Here is a 20335-nt window from a genome sequence, read left to right on the forward strand (position 1 = left end):
CTCAAAGCTTCAAACTACTGTCTAAATTTTTATGAAAACGGTCTCCTTTCTTTTAGGAGATCCAGGCTTGTCTGGGGTTCCTGGGGATCCAGGATTTCCAGGGAAACCTGCTGAATGTCTTACTGGCCTGCCAGGCTTGCCAGGAGCCCAGGGAGCTGCAGGCCCACCAGGTAGGATTCTCTGAATCAAATGAGATTTTTGGCTGAGTGGTTCTGGGTTTTGTTTCTACTTTCCAATGTCCTGAGGGATCTGAAGTTTTTTTATGGATATTGATTATGGGATAATTTGCAAGAAAATGAGATCTCATTTAAAAAGAAGAATTGCTGATTGGAGGAAGCACATGACTGATTAAGGTAGATTAAGAGTCAGATTGCGTGATATGGCCCCAAAAGTGATCATGAGCTGATGTAAATTCCACAAGTAGAAGTCTCTTTCAGTCATCTGTCTTGTACGGGGTTGAATTTCATGCAATGTCATTGATAAAGAAGCAAAACAGAGGAAAAGTCTCAACTATACGGAAAACCAGTTCAAGGACTCAGAGTACCTGCATCTACTGTGTGTGATTTCCATTCCAAAGGAAACATACTCAGACATTCAACTCAGTTATTCTCTTGTATGTGAACACAAAAATGTTTATTGACATGGTGGGAAGTCACTCTCCACAGTTTTTGGAGGACGAATGTAGAACTGGTATTTTTTGTTTGTCTAATCTGTGCTGTGTATATTTTCACATATGTATCTTCTGTATGTTTGTCAGAGTTCAAGAAGAGTTTTGTTCTTGTAATGGCGAGATAGAGATGAAGGTTAATTTTCTGGCAAGATATACCTTACATACACTATCATGCTTTTTTTTTTTTTTTTCTTAGGAAGAAGAGGTTCACTAGGTTCAAAAGGCAACCTAGGTCCTCCTGGCTTGGGTATCCCAGGAATCTATGGAAAGCCTGGGGAACCTGGATTAATAGGTCTCCTGGGAAACACAGGATTACCTGGCCTCAAGGGACAGTCTGGAAGGCCAGGAGTATCTGGTGTGCCAGGTAAGGTCTCTGTGAATATGTGTTATGTCATAGAAATCTAGTCAGTTTCTGCAAAAAGGTGTCAGTCATGGTGACGTGTAATCAATTCTAAGTTGAAAATACAGAAACAGTTTACTTCAGCAGTTTTTATATACCGACCTGTATGATCTTATATGGAAGATAAATCAATCATCATTTCCTGAAGAATATCTAGAAGCTGTTATAAACCAGTTCCAAGTTTTCTACAGTGTTCTCTAGAGAGTAGGTTACCTCACTGTTTTCCGTACAGCAATGTCTGAAACATAACACTAGATAGTTAACATTCAGAGTCTTCCCAACATAATGAAAATGTAAAGAATTCGATAGTTCTTACTCAGCATTCCTTTTCAAATGGATAGCTTATTAATGCTACCTTTTTTTTTTTTTTTTTTTTTTTTTTTTCTTCTGGGGAAAAAATGAAACAAGTTCATGTCTTGAGTGGGTCAGAGATATGACTCAAATTGTCACAGAGCTGACTTTAAGTAGGTAACCCCCACAGGGTGAGTTGTTTCGTTGGGTTATTTCATCAGAAATATGTTCGTACTTGGTTTGGAGAATAAAAGAAATCACATTTGTAATGCAGCTTTTTTAACAAAACTTTTTCAGTACTCTTAAATCCTTTGTTATTCTGTTGCAAGGAGATGGTACATACATTTTTATATACACAACTGTAAAAATAATGATAAACATGCAGGCCAAACCTGTGTTTCTAATGTCATGTCCTGGCTAGGCTCCAGCTCCTGAGCCAGTAAGGAATGTCTTTCCCATACATCCTGTGACAGATGTCACAGCCCAATACAGATATCAGGTATATTACAGTCACTCTCAGTTATTTCATTAATTGGTAGAAGCTGTTGCAGCCATTAGTAACCCCTCAAACTATCCAGGTTAATCTGTATCTAAGTGCTGTTTCAGTTGTTAAAACTTCTACATAACTTCTACAGTTATGTTCTAGAAATGGAGAAAAGATTAACAGAATCAATTAGCCATTTAAATCTCAGACACCTGCATAACTTTCTAAACTAATGTTCTATGCTACTGATCAGTATTAACAAGTACATTCCTACTGTTTCATTTCCACAGGCCCTAGAGGAGAGCCAGGTATAATGGGCCCACTAGGAATTCCTGGACCTCCTGGCAGGACCGGAAGTCCAGGCAACCCTGGTATCAGAGGCAAGTGACAAAATTACATGCCTTCATTACAGGAGCTTAACCAGAATTTCTTTGTGTCTTGGTAAATCTTTGATTTCTGGACCCTTGAAGTCTACCAACAGAATAACAGAGTTTTCTTTTAGTGGTAATGATTTGTCACCTTTCCTACTTCAGTGGTATTTGTAAAAATGGTTAATGATTTGCTACAGAGCTTTTTGCTCTGCTTTTTTTGTGGTTTTTTTTTGTTTGTTTGTTTTGTGGTTTTTTTTTTTTTCTGTGTTATTCATGTTCAAAATATTATCTTTAGAATTTTTATTTATTTATTTTTTTTTCAGGTTCTCTTGGCTCCCCAGGGCTAAAAGGAAGAAAAGGGCTTCTTGGAGCTCAAGGTGAACCAGGTGACAAAGGTTTTCCTGGACCATCTGAAACCTTGGTTGTGATTGGAAATAAAGGAGAACGAGGCTCAAAAGGTACATGTTCACTTTTTCATCATTCAAAACTAGTTAGGGTTGTCATCTCTGTTGCAGATTCAATGGATTCTAACATATGGAAGATGGTAACTTTACTACTTAAAGTATTCATACGGCTTTCTAATAATTATTGCCAAACACTCTGCCTTTTCTTGTGAGATGGCTGGATATTAAATTGAAAATTTGTCTCTGTTTTAACAAGTCCATCCTTAGTAATCCTCACATTGTAATGTTAAATCAGTAATAAAATGGGATTAGTTTCTATAAACATCTTACAATCACATGTGTCTTTACACACACAGTAGCCTTTGAGCAGAAACATGTATGCTTACCAGCTGAATACCAGACCATAAAGAAGTTGACTCTGCTTAGATATATTTGACTGTGAGAGGATTTATTTTCTGCATAATATTAGATGAGACTTGGCATTTGAGTTCTGTGTGCTCAACTAATGCTGTCTGGCTTTGTGTAGACCTTTTCGTGTGGTAGATTTTGGAAACTTCCTTTTGTCTCCATGTGGGAAATAGAGAAGACACTGCTTCTGTTTATTCACAAAGTAAAATATTTTACTCCATTGCAGTTTCATTACTTTAAAAGAGTTAGAAAACTCACATTCTAAAATGCTGTTGCTCTATTTATTTATTTATTTATTTATTAATGAAACCATTTTAGGAGTCCAAGGAAGAATGGGCCTAAAAGGAGAAAAAGGAGATGCAGGTATCCAAGGTCCCTCAGGTCTTACTGGATCTGCAGGAGTACCTGGTGTACCAGGTATGGAGTATGTATGTTGAAAATTACCATAACACATGAAGATAATATAATTTTGAAGGTTGTTGGGTCTTCGATGAAAATAAGTGAAAAAAAATTTAGTGTAAATTGTAAACCTACTTATGCCCTTCTACAGAGTTTGCTCTGACTTCACCATGCCCTCATACATAATGATTCATGTTGACCTTAAGTGAGGAAATGAATATAGTGTTTTTGTTGGGTTTTTTTTCCAAATTAATGATAATAAAAAATTTTACTTCTCTATTTTTCTATATTTCTGGTTCTTTAAGATAATTTATTTCTAGAAATCACAATACTGTAATTAGATGCATAGAATTTTTGACAATTAAGAAATTAGAAATAATTTTAGTCTTGTAATTGAAATGGCTCTTGTCATGATGGGAATAAACAGTATCATCACCCATATGTCCTTTGTAGTTGTTACAGTGTTTGCCATCACAAGAAAAGCTGCAAATACTTTGGTACTCTGACTTTTTATGGGAGAAAATCAGATCCAACATGCGTTAATATTCAGGGATTACCAGTGTCCTGGAATTTAGATATCTGGGCATTCTAGATTGAAGCTCTACTTTGCAGTCATTAAACTGAATGTTAATTTAGCTAAGTTAAGCTAAAGTGATTGTGACACACCCAGAAACGAATCTGAACTCAGGTGAATAATGGAAAGAAATTTGAACACATTAACAGAGATTACTGATCTTGATAAAATGTTCAAAGGTTCAGTTGCCATTCCAAAATGCTGTGATAAGTCAAAAACCTTAATATGTCAATGCTGATATATAAGATATTTGAGGTTTTTCTTTGATAATAATACTGATAATTCTATGTGCATATAGAGCAGTAGGAAGAACTATACTTCACTGTTTGTTGATTTATAAAATGACAAGATACCATGCAATGTGTGAAGTAAAAGATTCTGTATTAATCTCAGCTCTACTAGACAGTCAGTAACTAAACAGTACATGTGAAAATGACACTTACTTTTTCATCTTGCAGGTGTCAAAGGATTTATGGGTCTTCCAGGGATACCTGGAGGACAAGGATTTCCTGGTGCACCAGGAAACAGAGGGAACGTGGGAATTCCAGGTTATTTTCTACTAAGTCATGTTGAAAATTGATAGAGCTGTACAGAAGTATTTAGGCAGATCTGAGCAGTTACTGTAAGCACACAGACAATACCTACTCAAGTTGAGGTTTATTCTCTGCATTATTTGTATACTTCTTACACCCCAGCATTTGCCTGAATTGCAGAAAGGAGTTCTCTCTCTTGAATTTTAGAGTGGGATGTTAATAATGTATCATAAATGACTATCTCTGTATACAGCTTACAATAACTTCTTAAATAATAATTTCAGGACATTAATTATTCAGTTCATGGTAATGTATAGTGGCTTAATTGATTTTGTAACCAAATGCCTGGCTAGTGGTCATAAGACTTATCTCTAATTTCAATAGTTGAAACCTATAATATGTAAAATATAAATTATTTAATTTATATACTCTTAAATGTAATAAACTTTTTGTTAATGTGTTTGGAATTAAAATCAGTAATTCTACAAAATACTTTATTTCTGATAAAGAATGAATACCTGAATATACAAGCCATAGTTAGCAAAGCATGAAATGTGATATGTGATTATGATTAAGAATGTTGTTATTATCTGTGTATATCCAGGTCAAAAAGGACAGAAGGGATCTCCAGGCTTTCCAGGAACTTCAGGTGACCCTGGTCCAACAGGCTCTAGTGGCTTTCCAGGTGAAAAAGGAGACCCTGGGCACCCATCTCCTGGACTCCCAGGAGAACCTGGTCCAAAGGTATAAAGGCAATAGAAACACTGTCATATTAAACAAAAAGCAGAGCCCTTGATAACAGAAACAGAAAAATGTGTAAGCAATGCTTGTAGAATTTGCAGGAGATTAGTAGATGACATGCTTATGGTGATACATACAGAAATCCACTTGTGCACCAAGAATTGCAGAGAAATAGTCTTAGAAAATGCAAAAATCGTATACTCTAAGTGGTTTTTGAAAGCCTGTTGATACCATTTCCTTTTTTTTTTTTCTTTTAGCAATATGTATTGTAAGATATAAGTTAGACAAAGTGGGTACAATTTTGCTTCGCATATTTTGTTTGCTGCACAACTATGAATCTTTAGATGTGAGATTATCCAAAAGATGTGCTTGATGATGTAAGCTGTACTATTCCTCCTGTAATCTGTCTGGATTGTCAGTTTACTTTCCTTATTAACTAGATATCAAGAAAGAGATTGTTGCTCTGCAAGTCAGTTGTAATTCAAGATAAAATGGGCAATTTGGAATGTATTTTTGTATCAAAAGAGCAACTATTAGTATAAAATAGGAAAATGTCTACAGAAAAAAAAAAAAAACATCTAAGGACTGAAGTTAATTTGTAAGTTTAAAGCATGATTTTTCTATTCTTCAGATATAGAATGTAATGTTATTCTTGACCTGTTTGTGTGCAACTGCTGTTTCTTAGGGAGATCCAGGGGCTCCTGGGGCTTTGGGCAGGAAAGGAGAAAAAGGATCCCAAGGTCAGCCAGGTCATAAAGGAGCACCAGGACTACAAGGGCTCAGAGGAGAAACAGGAGTTGCTGGAAACCCAGGTATGTTTTGTTTTGGACGGGGATTAAATGCTGATATGCTACTAAAAGAAGAGAATTTCTCAATAAGCTATGCATAATAAGCTGTCATAAACCCCAGCAGCTCCTTTGTAGTCAGCATAGACAGGCTAACTGAATTCCAAGTGAAAATGCCTCTTTTTCTCTCCCAAACACTTTGTTTTACAGGGAAACCTGGACTTCCTGGAGATGTTGGTGTTAAAGGACAGCAGGGCCACCCAGGGCAACAGGGTGTTACAGGCCCTCCTGGTATGGTATATAGCATCTCTCCCAGATTGCTGCCCTCTGGTTTATTATTTTCTTTGCAATGAGACAGTCGATAATCTTGTTCTTACAAGCTTTTATAATTTACCTGATACAGTTCCATTCTATGTTAGTGTTTGCATGAGGCTGTTTGTCTTCTCCAGTTTCAGCTGTGCTCTTTGACAGCCTGTTTTCAATGTTCTCAGTTCAGCTCAGGGAATAACTTTTAATTTCACATCAGTACTGTGAAACTTTCTCCTTCATTCTCTTTTTCAATCCAAAAGAATCAAGATGTGATAGCAACACAGATTGTAGGAAAGGCTTATTTTACCTAGTAAAAGAGAATAATAAACTAAGACATAACTAGACATGAAGGAGAAAGTAAATTGGTGAAGAAAGGGAAGAAAGAACTGCATATCTTAGAGCAGCAGAAAATCTGAGGCATTAAAAAATATGTAAGGGGGAGTGTGTAAATATGCAGCAGAAGAGGTTTGTAATGTGAACTTCATTAAAGTCAGCATCAGGCATTTTCTTCAAAAAAGGGCACTGAATATTCTCATATGCAGATCTTGATCTAAGTCGTGTTGTTCTGTTGGCTTTAGTGAACTAATGCTGGCTTATCAGCACTTAGCAAAGATCAGAATCTACTCCCTGAAAATTTGATTTTGTAATAAAGCTAGGGAAATAAAGCATGCTGCTTGTATTGATTTCCAGCAGAATACAAAAGATATTCTGCTTTTGACAAATGTCAAATATATATATATATCCATCATATATATGTGTATATATGATGGATACCTCTGTCCTTGAAGTAGCTGCACTAATAATTTTTTTTTAAAAGAAATTCAGATCTGCACTCTTTTTTTTTGTGCAAAATAATAGAAGTAAAAATGGTACCATGGTCCTTTTTAATTCACAGGTGCTGCTGGATACCCTGGAGAAAATGGATTTGCTGGGGAAAGAGGGAATCAGGGTCAGGATGGTATGCCGGGTCCTCCAGGAGTAAAGGGAGAACCAGGTAACTGCAGTGAAATACTTGCATTATATTTTAAAAATTACTTTTTTTCCCTACGTAAACTGACAAGAATTTTGGGAGGAAAAAAATAATAAGAAAGTTCCATGGAGCCAAAGAGGACTTTATAAGTAAAAGGCTTTTAATTTTACATAATTTATTGACTTTCTATATCACTGTAGTACACGCTATTAATGAAATGCATGTCACTCATCTGTTATGCATATGATTTGTCTTAATTTCCCCTTAAAATGTTAATTGCTGCCAGAGCCTAAGTGTTGCTGTTAATGATTCGTATGTTTCACCTCAGAAAACCTAGGAGAAACAAAATCCCTTTAAAGAAGGGGTTTCAGCTTTTATGCAACAAGAATGAAAGGAATCAGTGTGTAAAAGCTTTCAAGTGAATGTCGTTCCTGACATCATCAGTGTCCACAGATAGATACGATCTTGTATTGAATTCTGACAAATTGTTTTTGTGTTTTACAGTCAAAATGTTTTTATATATTAATGTCTTAAAATTCTGAGAAGGCATTCATAATAAGCCTTTTCACAGAATCACAGACTTGTAGGGATTGGACAGGACCCCTGGAGATCATCCAGCTCAGTCCTGCTTCTAAAGTACATTCCCTAGAGTAAGTTACACAGGCAAGCATCCTGGTTTTAGTATCTCCAGAGAAGGAAGTTCCACTGCCTCTTTGGGCAGCCTGTTCCAATGCTCTGTCACCTCAAAGTAAAGAATTTTTTTCTTAATGTTCAGGTGGAACTTCCTGTGCTCCAAACTCTGCTTGTTGCCCCAACAAAAAGATTCTGCCCCATCCACTTGACAGCTGCTGTTTAGATATTTATGTGCTTTTTCATATTCAGCTTTGAGTAATCACTTGAAATATTTTCATTGTTATAACTATGTATGTTCTTTTGTTTTTCTTTTTAACCAATATAAATGCAAATTTTTACCTGGCTTTTTCCTCTTGAAATTAAGCTTTGTCTATTATTTATTATAGACTACCTTATATGCAACTGGTAAGTTAGAGTTCCTGCTGTAAAGAAAAGTTTACAAATATCATTTGTGTTTCTGGATAGAACCAATTCAAAATAGAAAGTATCAGATATTGGATTTATAACAAAAATCTTTGTTTTGATTAAGTGAATTTTGAAGTGAAATATGAAGTGCTGGACAATGATATTTTTGAGCACTTACTCTGGTCTATTAAGCATAATGTGACCTAATGTTTTGTAGGAGCACCAGGGAGAGGAATCCCTGGCCTTCAAGGTGTTCCTGGTCGTAGAGGTGAGTTGTTTTTTTCAGAAAGTAGAAGCTTCATTTTTAAATATTAGAGTCTTCATCTTTGAGATGCCTTTGGATGCTTAAAATGCTACCTACAAGTGCTGCTCTGAAAGTGATACCTCTTGTTTTATTATGCTGTTGTCCCATGACATTGCTGGTAAAAATGTACAACTAATGGTGGAGACTGTTGAAAAATAGTGTTTTGTAACTGAGAATTTGCTCAATCAACTAGTGTTATTGTGCTCTTGGTTTTACCTGGAATTTAATTTAACAGGATTTGACAGATCTGATATTTGAACTAGCATTGCTTCTATTGCTACATCAAGAAATATTCTTCAGTCTGATCTTTCTACCCTTCCTTCAAGTTTCTTCCTTTGTATGGGCAGACTCTGAAGTGGAGTTTTATAAGAAAAGTGGGTGTACTACCTTGTATTGTGCCTTCATGCAACCATTTTGCTCCACAGTAGCAAGATGGTTTTGGGGACATACACGTACTAAAAACAAAGGCTGAATTCCACCTTCGCTACTGTATAATAAATGCGTATATTCTGTGTAGTCCTATTTCTGAAAGTTGTCATACCATCTCACCATCATGACAGTTCTCCTCTGATGTATTACTTATACTTCACAGGAGTCAAGGGGGACATGGGGCTGCCTGGTTTTCCTGGGCCACCAGGTATGAAAGGTCAGCAGGGTGACCAAGGACCCATTGGACCTCCTGGTTTAATGGGGTTACCTGGATTTCAAGGAGCAACAGGCATGGCAATTACTGGCCCAAAAGGGAATAGAGGCATTGCTGGTGCAGATGGAAGACCAGGTATATTGTGAATATTTTCGTAACTATCTATCTGAAATGATATATTGATAATTGAAAGCAGAATTCAGACTGTCCAAAACTAAAGATTGGAGGGAATTCCAAGAGAGCTTCATAATTAAACAGGCAGTTCCTTTACGAATTGATGCAATGTTACAATTGCAAACACCAGAATGGACAGTGCAGTATGATATAAGTTTTACCCTTCACTGAATTTTGCTTTGTTCCTTTGCAATCTGCAGTGTCTGAAATGTGACTTCTTTCAGTGAGATATTCCAGATTTCATTACAATTGAAGGATATAAAAAACAAAAACTGTAGTGCTACAGAGGATTGCAAGAACTCATCTCTGATCTCAGATTAAATTAAGAGGCTAGAGAAAAATGAATTGTAGTTATTTATTCAATTTTTTTTTTTTTTTTTTAATAAATGGATATATTTCCTTGGGAATTGCTGAGACAATAAACATGAAGTATCATTATAGAGCTGCATTGTATGTAATGTATGTGAAATGGTGTTGGTGGTGCTCTTTACATATTCTATTTCTGTACAGGTATTCCTGGTTTTCAAGGGCTCCCTGGTCTTCCCACTATGAGCATAAAAGGAAGCAAAGGTGTTAGAGGAGCAGATGGCATACAAGGACCAATGGGCCCAGCTGGTGACAGTGGCCCCCCAGGTCCAAAAGTCAGTGAAAGGAATGCTACTTGTTTCTTACTCAATTGTAAATTTCATTCCTACCATGAAAATAACACCCAGAGTGCAAGAAATAAATGTGTAAAAAAGATACTAAAATGGATATTGAAAACAGTTGTCATAGACCTAACCTGACCAAAAAGGAATCACTGAGTAGTTCTGACATGTCGTTTCTTTGGCCACTAGGTATTACAGAATAATATGACTGTTTCTAACCTGCTGAAAAACTGAACTAATTATTTCAGTTGTAGAATGTTCTATGGACATAACACTTTAAATATTTTTGAGCAAAAAAGAAATATATGTCATAGTATGCAGATGTTTCTTTGTCTTTATTATTGATGGTATCTGATTTGCAGGGAGTAGAAGGTCGACCAGGTTATCCTGGTGCTAGAGGGGACCCTGGCTTTCTCGGATTTCCAGGTGTAAAAGGTATTCATGTATTTACTATGTACACTTCTACGTGACAAACAGAAAAAAATCTGCAATGTGTTGCAATGTGTAATAGCACGTACCAGGTAGATCCTAGAGACATGGAGTTTCTCTATCAAGAGCAGAATGTTTGTCAGCTATGAAAGAAAGTGTTCATTAAGAAGGCTTTTTTTTTTTTAGTTAGGTGCTCTGAGTATGTCCAAAGTGCTCTTAAAGCGAGGAAGAGCTGCAGCTTCAACTGTCTCCATTTCAGGCAACTTAAAAATGTTTGTCCTACTGATGATATGTAAGGACATTGAAACTGGGTTTGCTAATTAGAAATGCCACACCACCACTAAAAAAGATGATTTTTGGCAACCTCTTAACAATAAACTCAAGAGCATTTAATCATAATTATGATACAAAGCGCTAGGTTGTTTGCTTGCCATAAAACAGTCCTGATTATGATCTCATTCACTATCAGCAGACAAACTATAAAATGTTTTAGACTTATTTTGTATTCCCAAGTGTTGGTCAGATAAGCTGCTGGCTAAAAATCCTTTTAAGACATATTTCCAATCTCCTTCAGGAGAAAAGGGTAATCAGGGACCACCTGGACCACGAGGGGCAGAAGGGCCAAGGGGACCAAAGGGACAACCCGGTAACTATTGTTACAACTTTAATTCTTCTAGCAGCTAACTTAGCTTGATTTTGTTGTTTTGTTTTGGTTTGCGTGTTTTTAAAATAAGAGCTCTTCATTACATTTTTCTTCCAGGTCCACCTGGTGTCTCTGGGAGAATATTCTCTGTCCCAGGAAGCAAAGGGCCTCCTGGACTGCCAGGAATCCCAGGCACACCAGGTGATCGAGGAATTCAAGGGATTCCTGGACTACAAGGTAGTTTATAATTTTTCTATCTGAACATGTTTGTGTGTCTCATATGATGTAACATTTCAGTTTGGCAGGAAAGCATACAGCTGGATAGAAAATTGATATATTTTTAAAAATACTTCCCAGAATTTAAAAATAACTCTTGGTGCCTTGATAACAGCCTTGAATTTGTAACCTGCTCCATTCCATCTGCCCACCACGCCTGCAGTCAAAGAGTATGCAAGTTTTTCCCTCAGTGTAAGGCTAAGCAACAAAAATGGTATTAAAAAACTTTAGTCAAAACATTCATTGTTTTCATATGAGCAGAATCATTCTCAAGAACATTTCTCATTTCTTGAGAAAACATGTGTAACATGTACTGTAGGTATGCTACAAAATGATTGTGTCTATCTTAGTCTGGCGGTGGGAAGGTAAAGGAGAGGCTGTTATTCTATCAGAAGTGAAGCCTGCCATGGCTGTGAGGAACGTGGGAACAAGAAGCAGGTGGGATGAGGTGTATGTGTGCTGTTTGCTCAACCACTGTTCTCACACCACAGCTTTCCACACCGGGAGGGAACTTCTCAGAGTCTTGGACCTGCTAGAAAGCATGGACTTAGGAATGACAAAATTCCCTCTGGCATAATAAAACAGGCATTAAATAATGTTTTTTTTACACCTCCCTTAAATTTGTTTTACAGAGGAGCTTATGAAATGATTTATGAAATGTGAACAACATGATTATGGCCTGTTATTATGTTATTGAAATATTCCTATAGTTTAACACATGCTAAAAGTAAAAGCTATTTGTTATTATTTATGTACAAGCCCTTTATGAGAATAATATTTTTCTACAATATGTTCAGTGCTCCCTTGTCATCTTCATGGTGTGAAATACGCTGATAGTAATACTGTGGACTGACCCAACATTTGTGAACTTTGTGTTGCTGTTTTAGTTCTAGTACAGCTACATTCACATAGGGATTTTAACTTCATTTATTAGCAGTTATTGAAGTCTGCATAATACTGCTATATTAATCTGTTTTTTTCTTGATTACTGTTTAGGGCCTAAAGGAGTAAAAGGCCTACCAGGAAGTTTTGGTCGTCCAGGTCAACCAGGACGGCCCGGTCCAAAAGGAGACAGGGGATTCCCAGGACAAAGAGGTACAGGAAAGCAGACATCTCTGTTTGACTGCTACTACTGAATATATAAATAAACTGTGTTCCCAATTTTCATCAAGTCTTCTTTTGACATATATTGAGATTCTGTAAAATCTGCAGTAGCACATGCTTAGCTTTTAACAGATTCATGTTCACAGCAGAAATAGTAGTTTACAACATTTACTAAAGTGTGCTTTGACTGTACTTCTCTGTTACTAACTGCATTTTACTCACCCACTTGGAAATCTGTTTAAATCAGTGTGACTTTACATGATATGAACTTGAAACTGAATATTTTTATTGAGTCACCATAAAATTATTTACAACTTATGAAAAAAAAAGTTTTCACTATGCCACAAATAGATGCAAAGTTGAGCTATGTGAGCTAGATTGAAAGGAATTCATATATCTAGTGAAAACTACTATTAGTTTTTAGATTTATTTATTCATTTTTATTTACTTTCAAGTGGTTTCACTAATTTAAGTAAGGCAGGAATTCTAAGAACGTGATAATATTTTCTTCACCTTCACAGGGCAACCTGGATTGATTGGCTTCCCTGGCCTACAGGGTTTGCCTGGATCACCAGGTACTACCACCACTGGTCCAACAAGAAGAGGTTTTATCTTTACTCGTCATAGTCAGACAACAAGGATTCCTTCATGCCCATCTGGGACATCACAGATCTATGTTGGCTATTCACTGCTTTTTGTACAAGGAAATGAACGAGCTCATGGACAAGACCTTGGTACTATACTAGCAAAATGTTCATATCACCTTCTGTAGAGTGTGGTAATGCTAAGTTGTCTTCACGAAAACAAATTCATTGTGTCTAAGTTGAACACTGGCTTCAGCCATCAGTGGTCTGCTGCTCTGAGTCAATTTCAATGATCACAGTTTGAAAGTCATCTTTCTTTCCTACATTCCTGTACTTTCTCCATGCACTTTTTTCAGGAGCAATTTGGTTACTTATGAATAGATGCCTAATGTAAATGTCAGTACCGTTTGTGTAGGGATGATAGTAGTATTACAAGGTGCTTTGTGGATGCTGGATTGGATGCTATAGATTGTCAAAAAATGGCCCCAGAAGCTTGTATTTAATTCCTGCTGTTGTGTTAAGTACTGGTATAATTCAGTAAGATAATATTTTTAACAGGTTTTGTTCTTGGCCCTGAATTTTAAATACTTACTTTTATCTATGTGATAAGTATTTTGCTTTCATATAATATCACAGTATAGATACTTAACTCTTAATAGCCATCAATTCTTAAATTTTTCACTGGTCTCCTTTGTTTGTTATGCTGAATATAATCTTCTATTTGTCACAAATTTTCCTCTTATGTACTTCAGGAACAGCTGGTAGCTGCTTGCAGAGATTTACCACCATGCCATTCTTATTCTGTAACACCAATGATGTTTGCAGTTTTGCTTCTCGCAATGACTATTCATACTGGCTGTCAACTGCAACTGCAATGCCAGTAGACATGGCACCAATCTCTGGCAAAGCACTAGAGCCCCACATAAGCAGGTAAGAGTACAAGAATTTTAGTTCTTCTGGCCAGCAGCCACAGAGTGTAAGTTGCTTTGAACAATAAATCTTAGAGAAGGACCTTTACCTCTCAGTAAATACAAGCACTTTTCATAATTGCTTGTTTTTGCTTTTTTTAATTTATTACTCATCTGAATATATTAGATATTCAGTGATATAATGAGAAAAGTTAGATTATAGTAAAGGAGTGCCACAGGTTCCATTAGCATAGCTGACCTGAGAAAGGGGAAAACAGTTCTACTATTTGCAATGACATAGAGAGAGATATATCTATACATATGCACATACATGCATATTTTTAATAGTAATGTCATATATATTAGAGTCAGGCTAAAGTGACATAATGACAGCATCAATGTTTGTAACACAGTACAAGTCAATTTCTGTTTTCATTTACACATAATAAATTGACTATAATGGTTGAGGAACATTGTAAACTGGAGCTTAAGGTTCTCTACTATGAAACACCATCGTATAAATGTTAACCTTTTCAGTTGCTTGAGTATGCATGCTTCTTCTTACAGATGCATTGTCTGTGAAGGACCTGCAATGGTAATAGCAGTTCACAGCCAAACAACCACAGTTCCTGCATGTCCAGGAGGCTGGATATCTCTCTGGAAGGGCTTTTCTTTTGTTATGGTAAAGATAAAAACACTGGAAATACTCATTTTCCTTTGCCTAACTTTTAATGGCTTTTTCATCTACGTTTGTGTCTTAATAATGGCGAATTCTATTAACTCTTAATTAATGACAAAAGCATAGGAACACCTATTCAGATCTGCCCCTGGAAATAAGTGGCAGAAAGAAAAGGGAACATGATGGAAGAAAACAATTGGATTTTAATCTTACAAAAGTAACTGCATGATCATGTGTTCTGCTGAGCTCTTGGAAGGACAGGTTTGGGGCCTGGGGTGGTTAAAGCAGTCCTGACCACAGGTGCACAGAAATAAGCAGTTCTTTTATAATTCAGAACTTCAGGCCAATCTTCACAGAAAGCTAAAATCAAAACAAATGCAGTACAGTTTCTACAAAAGGCTGCTTCAGTAATTTCGATGCCATAATGAGATCTTAGTGAAGAAACAGAATAATGTGCTTTCAAGGTGAGAACTGAGAATGGGAATAAGGGGTGAAGTGGCACTTCACTTTTGTTAGCCATAACTGTGGCATGGCATAGGGATGCCAGCAAATGAGGGTAAGAGATAGAACTAAAAATCCCTCTTGAAAGGTTTGATTGGTTTGGTTTGGTTTGTTCTTGTTTGTTCATTTGTTGCATGATGGAAAGTCTTTCTAGATCTAGTGTGGAATTTGTTGTCTCTCCTGTGATTTGGCCCTAAGTTATAATAAACATCTCTGGAAAAAAAAAATTCTCAGCTACTGGCTAAATTGCAGGTTTTTTGGGTTTTTTTTCAAACATCATCAAATTTAAATGTATTTTTCTAGCAAATACTCTGCTGTCATAAATTATTTTAGAGCTCTTTCTACAAGTATTGTCCAACGTGAGAGAATGAAAATGCCTTCTTTCTTTTTTTGTGTTTGGAGAAAGAATCAATTGAACAAAAAACATGAATGGGACCACACACACACACACAGAAAAGATGGAATTTGACTTATCTGTGATTCAGTTACTGTAGCCCTTAAATGGATGGAAGCCAGCTTCTTTCTAGTCATTGTGCTTGTTACATTTTTATGACTTTTCTTAGGGCAGAAAAAGGCCTTTGCAAGAACTAAGAAATAGCATAAATATGCTTGAATTTTCATAAGGCTTCTGTACTTCATTGTGAGTCTGATAAAACTAATCTGTGCTGATTTTTGTTTTGTCCAAGATACAGCAGGGAACATATGCTAAACTTTAGAGGTTTTTTTTTGCATTTTACTAAAAGCTGACGTATGAGTTCTCATTTTAAAAAAAATAAATTGTTAAAAAAAATATATTGTTACAGTATACAAGTGCTGGCTCAGAAGCTTCTGGCCAAGCTCTGGCATCTCCTGGATCTTGTCTGGAAGAATTTCGAGCCATCCCATTCATAGAGTGCCATGGCAGGGGGACATGCAACTATTACACAAACTCCTACAGCTTCTGGTTGGCATCACTAAATCCAAGAAGAATGTTCAGGTAAACTGTACTTTCTCAGCCCTACTTCCTTCACCTATGCCTACTGCATCCATGCTGCAGATGGCTTTGAAGCCACTAACTACCTTTATAACAAGCAGAGTCTCCCTTAGTAATTCCCATCAGATTAGACATCCCCATTTGTCAGGTTTGTGTTCATTCCATAGCACAAAGAGACCTAGAGTGAGAAAAGCATCTGATTTTGTCGTCACATAATGGCTTTGTATGGAGAGGACCTTAAAGAGCTGCTAGAGCTCTCCTGTCATGGGAGACTACATCACCACTACATCAGATTGCTCAAAGCCCCATCCAGCCTGGCCTTGAACATTTCTAGGAATAGGGCATCCACGTCTTCTCTAAGCAACCTGTTCTGGTGCTTCACTACCTTCATAGTGCAAAATTACTTTGAAGTGCTTTTTTGAATTTCATTCCAAAAGTTCCATCACCTCTCCCTAGTTTTTAACAACAACAACAACAAAGTAAATGTTTTCTTTCTTTTAGGAAACCTACCCCACAGACACTGAAAGCAGGAGAACTAGAAAACATCATCAGCCGTTGTCAGGTCTGCATGAAGAGACAAGTCTAAACAATGTCCTGTCTTGACAGAGCATGAAACCCTACTTTTATTTACAAAGAAATGCCTAAATTTGAAGAGCTATAATTTATTAAGGTCCAACTGCACCTGGAAAGAAAACTATGATTGCCAGAGCAGCACTGTGGTGAGGTAGGGCAACAGTTTGACTTTTGTCTTTGGCAAATGACAAAGCACTTTGTTGGAGTAAGCTTGTAATGACAATCTGCAGGATCATCTCCAGAACTGTGTCATCTCTAAGCTGCATCTTCATGATAAAATCTGTGGCACTGCCAAATCTTTAATGAAGGACGTTAATGCTGCGCTGCCCTGCGTCATGTGCTTTTCAAACAGCAAGACAAACAAAATGCTCTAATATCAGCTTACAGATGATCAGTGTTCAAAGCAGGTATAATTTAAGATGAAAATCCAGCACTTACAAGAGACGGGGTTCAATATGAAATATTTTCAGTGCACTTTTACATACATATTGAGTAATTTAGGGTTGTTTTGGTTTGGTTTTCTTGTCTAATAAACAAGCATTTCCCCACTTAGCTCACCTTTCCTTGCCTGGGAAACAGACATACAGTCTTATTTGTGTCGCTGCAATAGTAATGGCTTTTAACTAGCCAGGAAGGAAGCTACACTGTGCACTGGGTAGACACTACAGTGCTGATGTGCACTGGCTGTGTTCTCTTGAGTGACTTCAGCTAACTGCTGCCTAATTGAAAGCGTAGGAAAATCTTCTGTAGATCTCATGCTTTTGACATAGATTATTGGATCCTAAAACTTCTTTAGAACTTGACAGTATTGAGCCTTTATTTTGTTCCCAAGAACAAACATTTAGCATAACGTAATGTAAGAAATCAGCAGAATTTACAATGACTCTGTGGATCAGGACCTCCCACAGCATTATAGGGTTAATACGGAGCCTCCAAGAAGTAACCTGTATTTCATTTTCTTAATATTTAATTCAGAGATATTTATCACAAATGATGCACCATTTTGAAATATCGAGCACAAACACTCCTTCAAATTTCATTTATTCCATCCAGTTAAATTCATGCACCCAAAACTGAAACAAGATTAACACTTAAATTGTACCACTGAGCACTGACTTAACAAGAGAACCCAACTGCAAATGAACATGAATACTTGAAAAGCACTTTCATTTATTCATATAAGTTATATAAAATTGTAGCTCTGTTGGTTTTATTTGTTTTGTTGTATTTTTTTTTAAATATTTGTAACATTGCACTTGCAAGGCTATTTAAAATTGTAAAGTTAACATTTGAAATGTTGATATTTTAATACTTGCACAGATTATCGGAATTCCAGTATTTAGTTTTATAGAAGAAGCCTAATGCATCTGAAGAGTTCTGTAAATGTACCATTTTAAATGTAAGGTAGAGCAATACCTTGAAATAGCCAAGATTTCTCCTTTAGATCTTTTTTAAGCCAATGAAATTTTATATCGTTTCTGTTCAGATACTTGCATTGTGTTTGTCTGTTTGAATTTTCAGTGTTAATCAAACTATGAAACAGTTTCATCTGTGTTTCATGTCAGTATCTTCTGATGGAGGTGACTTGAAGATACCATTTCCATGAACTAAATGAATATTTTTAAAGTATTGTCAGCTTGAGCGGCTGTAGTACTTCTGTTTGCAAGGTGTAATTGTGAATTGGCAGGTTTTTATGAAGGATCTCTATGCAAATGCACTACTGATAAGAAGGTATTAATGTTAATATTTAGTCTCTCATCTAAATGAGGTTTGGTGATGGAGGCGTTTTCTTTAATATAATCTCTTGTTAGATTTTTTTTTACTCTAAGCTCTGAAATTTCTTCAAATACTCCAAGTAAAATCTATGCCCATTGCTTGTTAGGTTGTTTTTTTTTTAATTAAGGCTCAATGCAGTCACACAAAGCCATTGTATACTGTGTATAACTGATGACTCAAGACACAATTGTAAAGCTTATTAGCAAAATGAAGGATATAAGTAAATGTGTAATGTTAAAGACTGCTGGAAATGTTCGGTACAGGGTAAAGTATAAAGAGAAGGGAATGGACTGTGGTCAGAGGTAAGTTACAGTGTGTTGTGTCTCATAGAATTACAAAATGAAAGGGACCTTTAAGATCATTTAGTTCCACCTCCCCTGCCATGGGCAGGGACACCTTCCACAAGATCATGTTGCCCTAAGCTACATCCAACCTGGCCTTGAACACCAGTGTGGATGGAGCATCCTCACCTTCCCTAGACAACCTGTTCTGATGCCTAACCACCCTCACAGTGAAGAATTTCTTCCTCATGCCTAATCTAAGGCTGCTTTCTTTCAGTTCAAACCATTCTCCTCTGTCCTTTTGCTACACTCCCTGAGAAAGAGTCTATTCCCCTCTTTCCCGCAGGTCCCCTTTAAGTACTAGAAGAGTAGCTATAAGGTTTCCTCAGAGTCTTCTCTTTTTATTTGGGCTAAACAGCTCCAGCTCTCCCAGCCTGACTTCCTATCAGAGGTGCTCCAGCTCTCTGCTGATTGTTGCAGCTCTCCTCTAAACCCGCTCCAACAGGTCCATGCCTTTCTGATGCTGGAGGCCCCAGAGCTGAACGCAGCGCTCCAGGGAATTGATGCTTTGTTCCCTGCTGTGGATTCTGCTGCACCTTTATTGCGTGACCTTCAGCAAGTGACTAAAGATTTTCATAAATAGCTTTAGATTCTGAGTGCTCCAAATTGGGCTTTCTTTCACAAGCACGCACTGCTCACAGCTGGAGGGACACATCAAACCCAGCGGGTAAAAGATGGACGCTGAAATCCAAAGAACTTGAAGGAAGTCGATCTTAATCTATCTCCGGTTGTTGTGAGAATTAGTGAATCGTCTGTAAATAATCTTAGAGCCTTAACAGGAAAGTGCTGAAGAGGATCAAAGTGTTGATGTATTGTACTGAAAGCATGAAAAATAATGAGAAAACAACAGGGAGAAAGAAAATAAAACCAAAGAAAAGGAACCTCCTAAAAATACAATCAAATAAACGTATTTTGACTAAACAAAAGACCTGGTTCACTTGTGGCGTTTTTTGTTCTCCTCACTACTAATATACTAATATACTTATAATACTAATACTAATATATATATATATAATACTAATATATATACTAATATACTTATAATACTAATATTATATGTATATATAATACTAATATATATACTAATATACTTATAATACTAATATATATACTAATATACTTATAATACCAATATATATATATAATACTAATATATATACTAATATACTTATTTCCAGTAGCTATAGGTAACGTTATGTGTATATATGTTCATATATATGTTAATAGTGTCAGCTGAAGGCGTGGTGACGGACCCCCCACACACTCCCGGAGCACAGCGCTCACGCTGCGGCCTACAGACACCACCATTGCGCATGCGCGCCGCCCGCCTTCCCTCACTAAAAATGGCGGCCAGGCCTCACGTGAGGCATCGGAGGAGTCGCTTCCGCCCTCTTTCTGTCACG

The 20335-nt window shown here is 36.8% G+C and overlaps 1 protein-coding gene across 2 annotated transcripts in view; it reads left to right on the forward strand.

Moving 5' to 3' along the window:
- The window catches only part of COL4A3 (collagen type IV alpha 3 chain), a 52006-nt gene extending 32148 nt beyond the window's left edge, over positions 1-19858 (forward strand). For both annotated transcript variants that reach the window (XM_015871391.2, XM_085512877.1), the window contains exons 31-52: positions 57-170; positions 867-1034; positions 2136-2225; positions 2540-2674; positions 3347-3445; positions 4460-4549; positions 5139-5278; positions 5961-6087; positions 6271-6351; positions 7265-7363; positions 8595-8645; positions 9274-9459; positions 10009-10139; positions 10508-10580; positions 11149-11220; positions 11335-11454; positions 12490-12588; positions 13119-13331; positions 13934-14111; positions 14657-14771; positions 16073-16245; positions 16744-19858. In XM_015871391.2, coding sequence (XP_015726877.2) covers positions 57-170; positions 867-1034; positions 2136-2225; positions 2540-2674; positions 3347-3445; positions 4460-4549; positions 5139-5278; positions 5961-6087; positions 6271-6351; positions 7265-7363; positions 8595-8645; positions 9274-9459; positions 10009-10139; positions 10508-10580; positions 11149-11220; positions 11335-11454; positions 12490-12588; positions 13119-13331; positions 13934-14111; positions 14657-14771; positions 16073-16245; positions 16744-16828 — 2639 coding nt within the window. In that variant the 3' untranslated portion in view covers positions 16829-19858. The remainder of the gene's footprint in view (positions 1-56; positions 171-866; positions 1035-2135; positions 2226-2539; positions 2675-3346; positions 3446-4459; positions 4550-5138; positions 5279-5960; positions 6088-6270; positions 6352-7264; positions 7364-8594; positions 8646-9273; positions 9460-10008; positions 10140-10507; positions 10581-11148; positions 11221-11334; positions 11455-12489; positions 12589-13118; positions 13332-13933; positions 14112-14656; positions 14772-16072; positions 16246-16743) is intronic.
- Positions 19859-20335: the final 477 nt, after the last annotated feature.

This window comes from Coturnix japonica, chromosome 12, assembly GCF_054131305.1.
Source record: "Coturnix japonica strain WE chromosome 12, WE-NBRP24, whole genome shotgun sequence".
In the NCBI taxonomy this organism is placed as follows: Eukaryota; Metazoa; Chordata; class Aves; order Galliformes; family Phasianidae; genus Coturnix; species Coturnix japonica.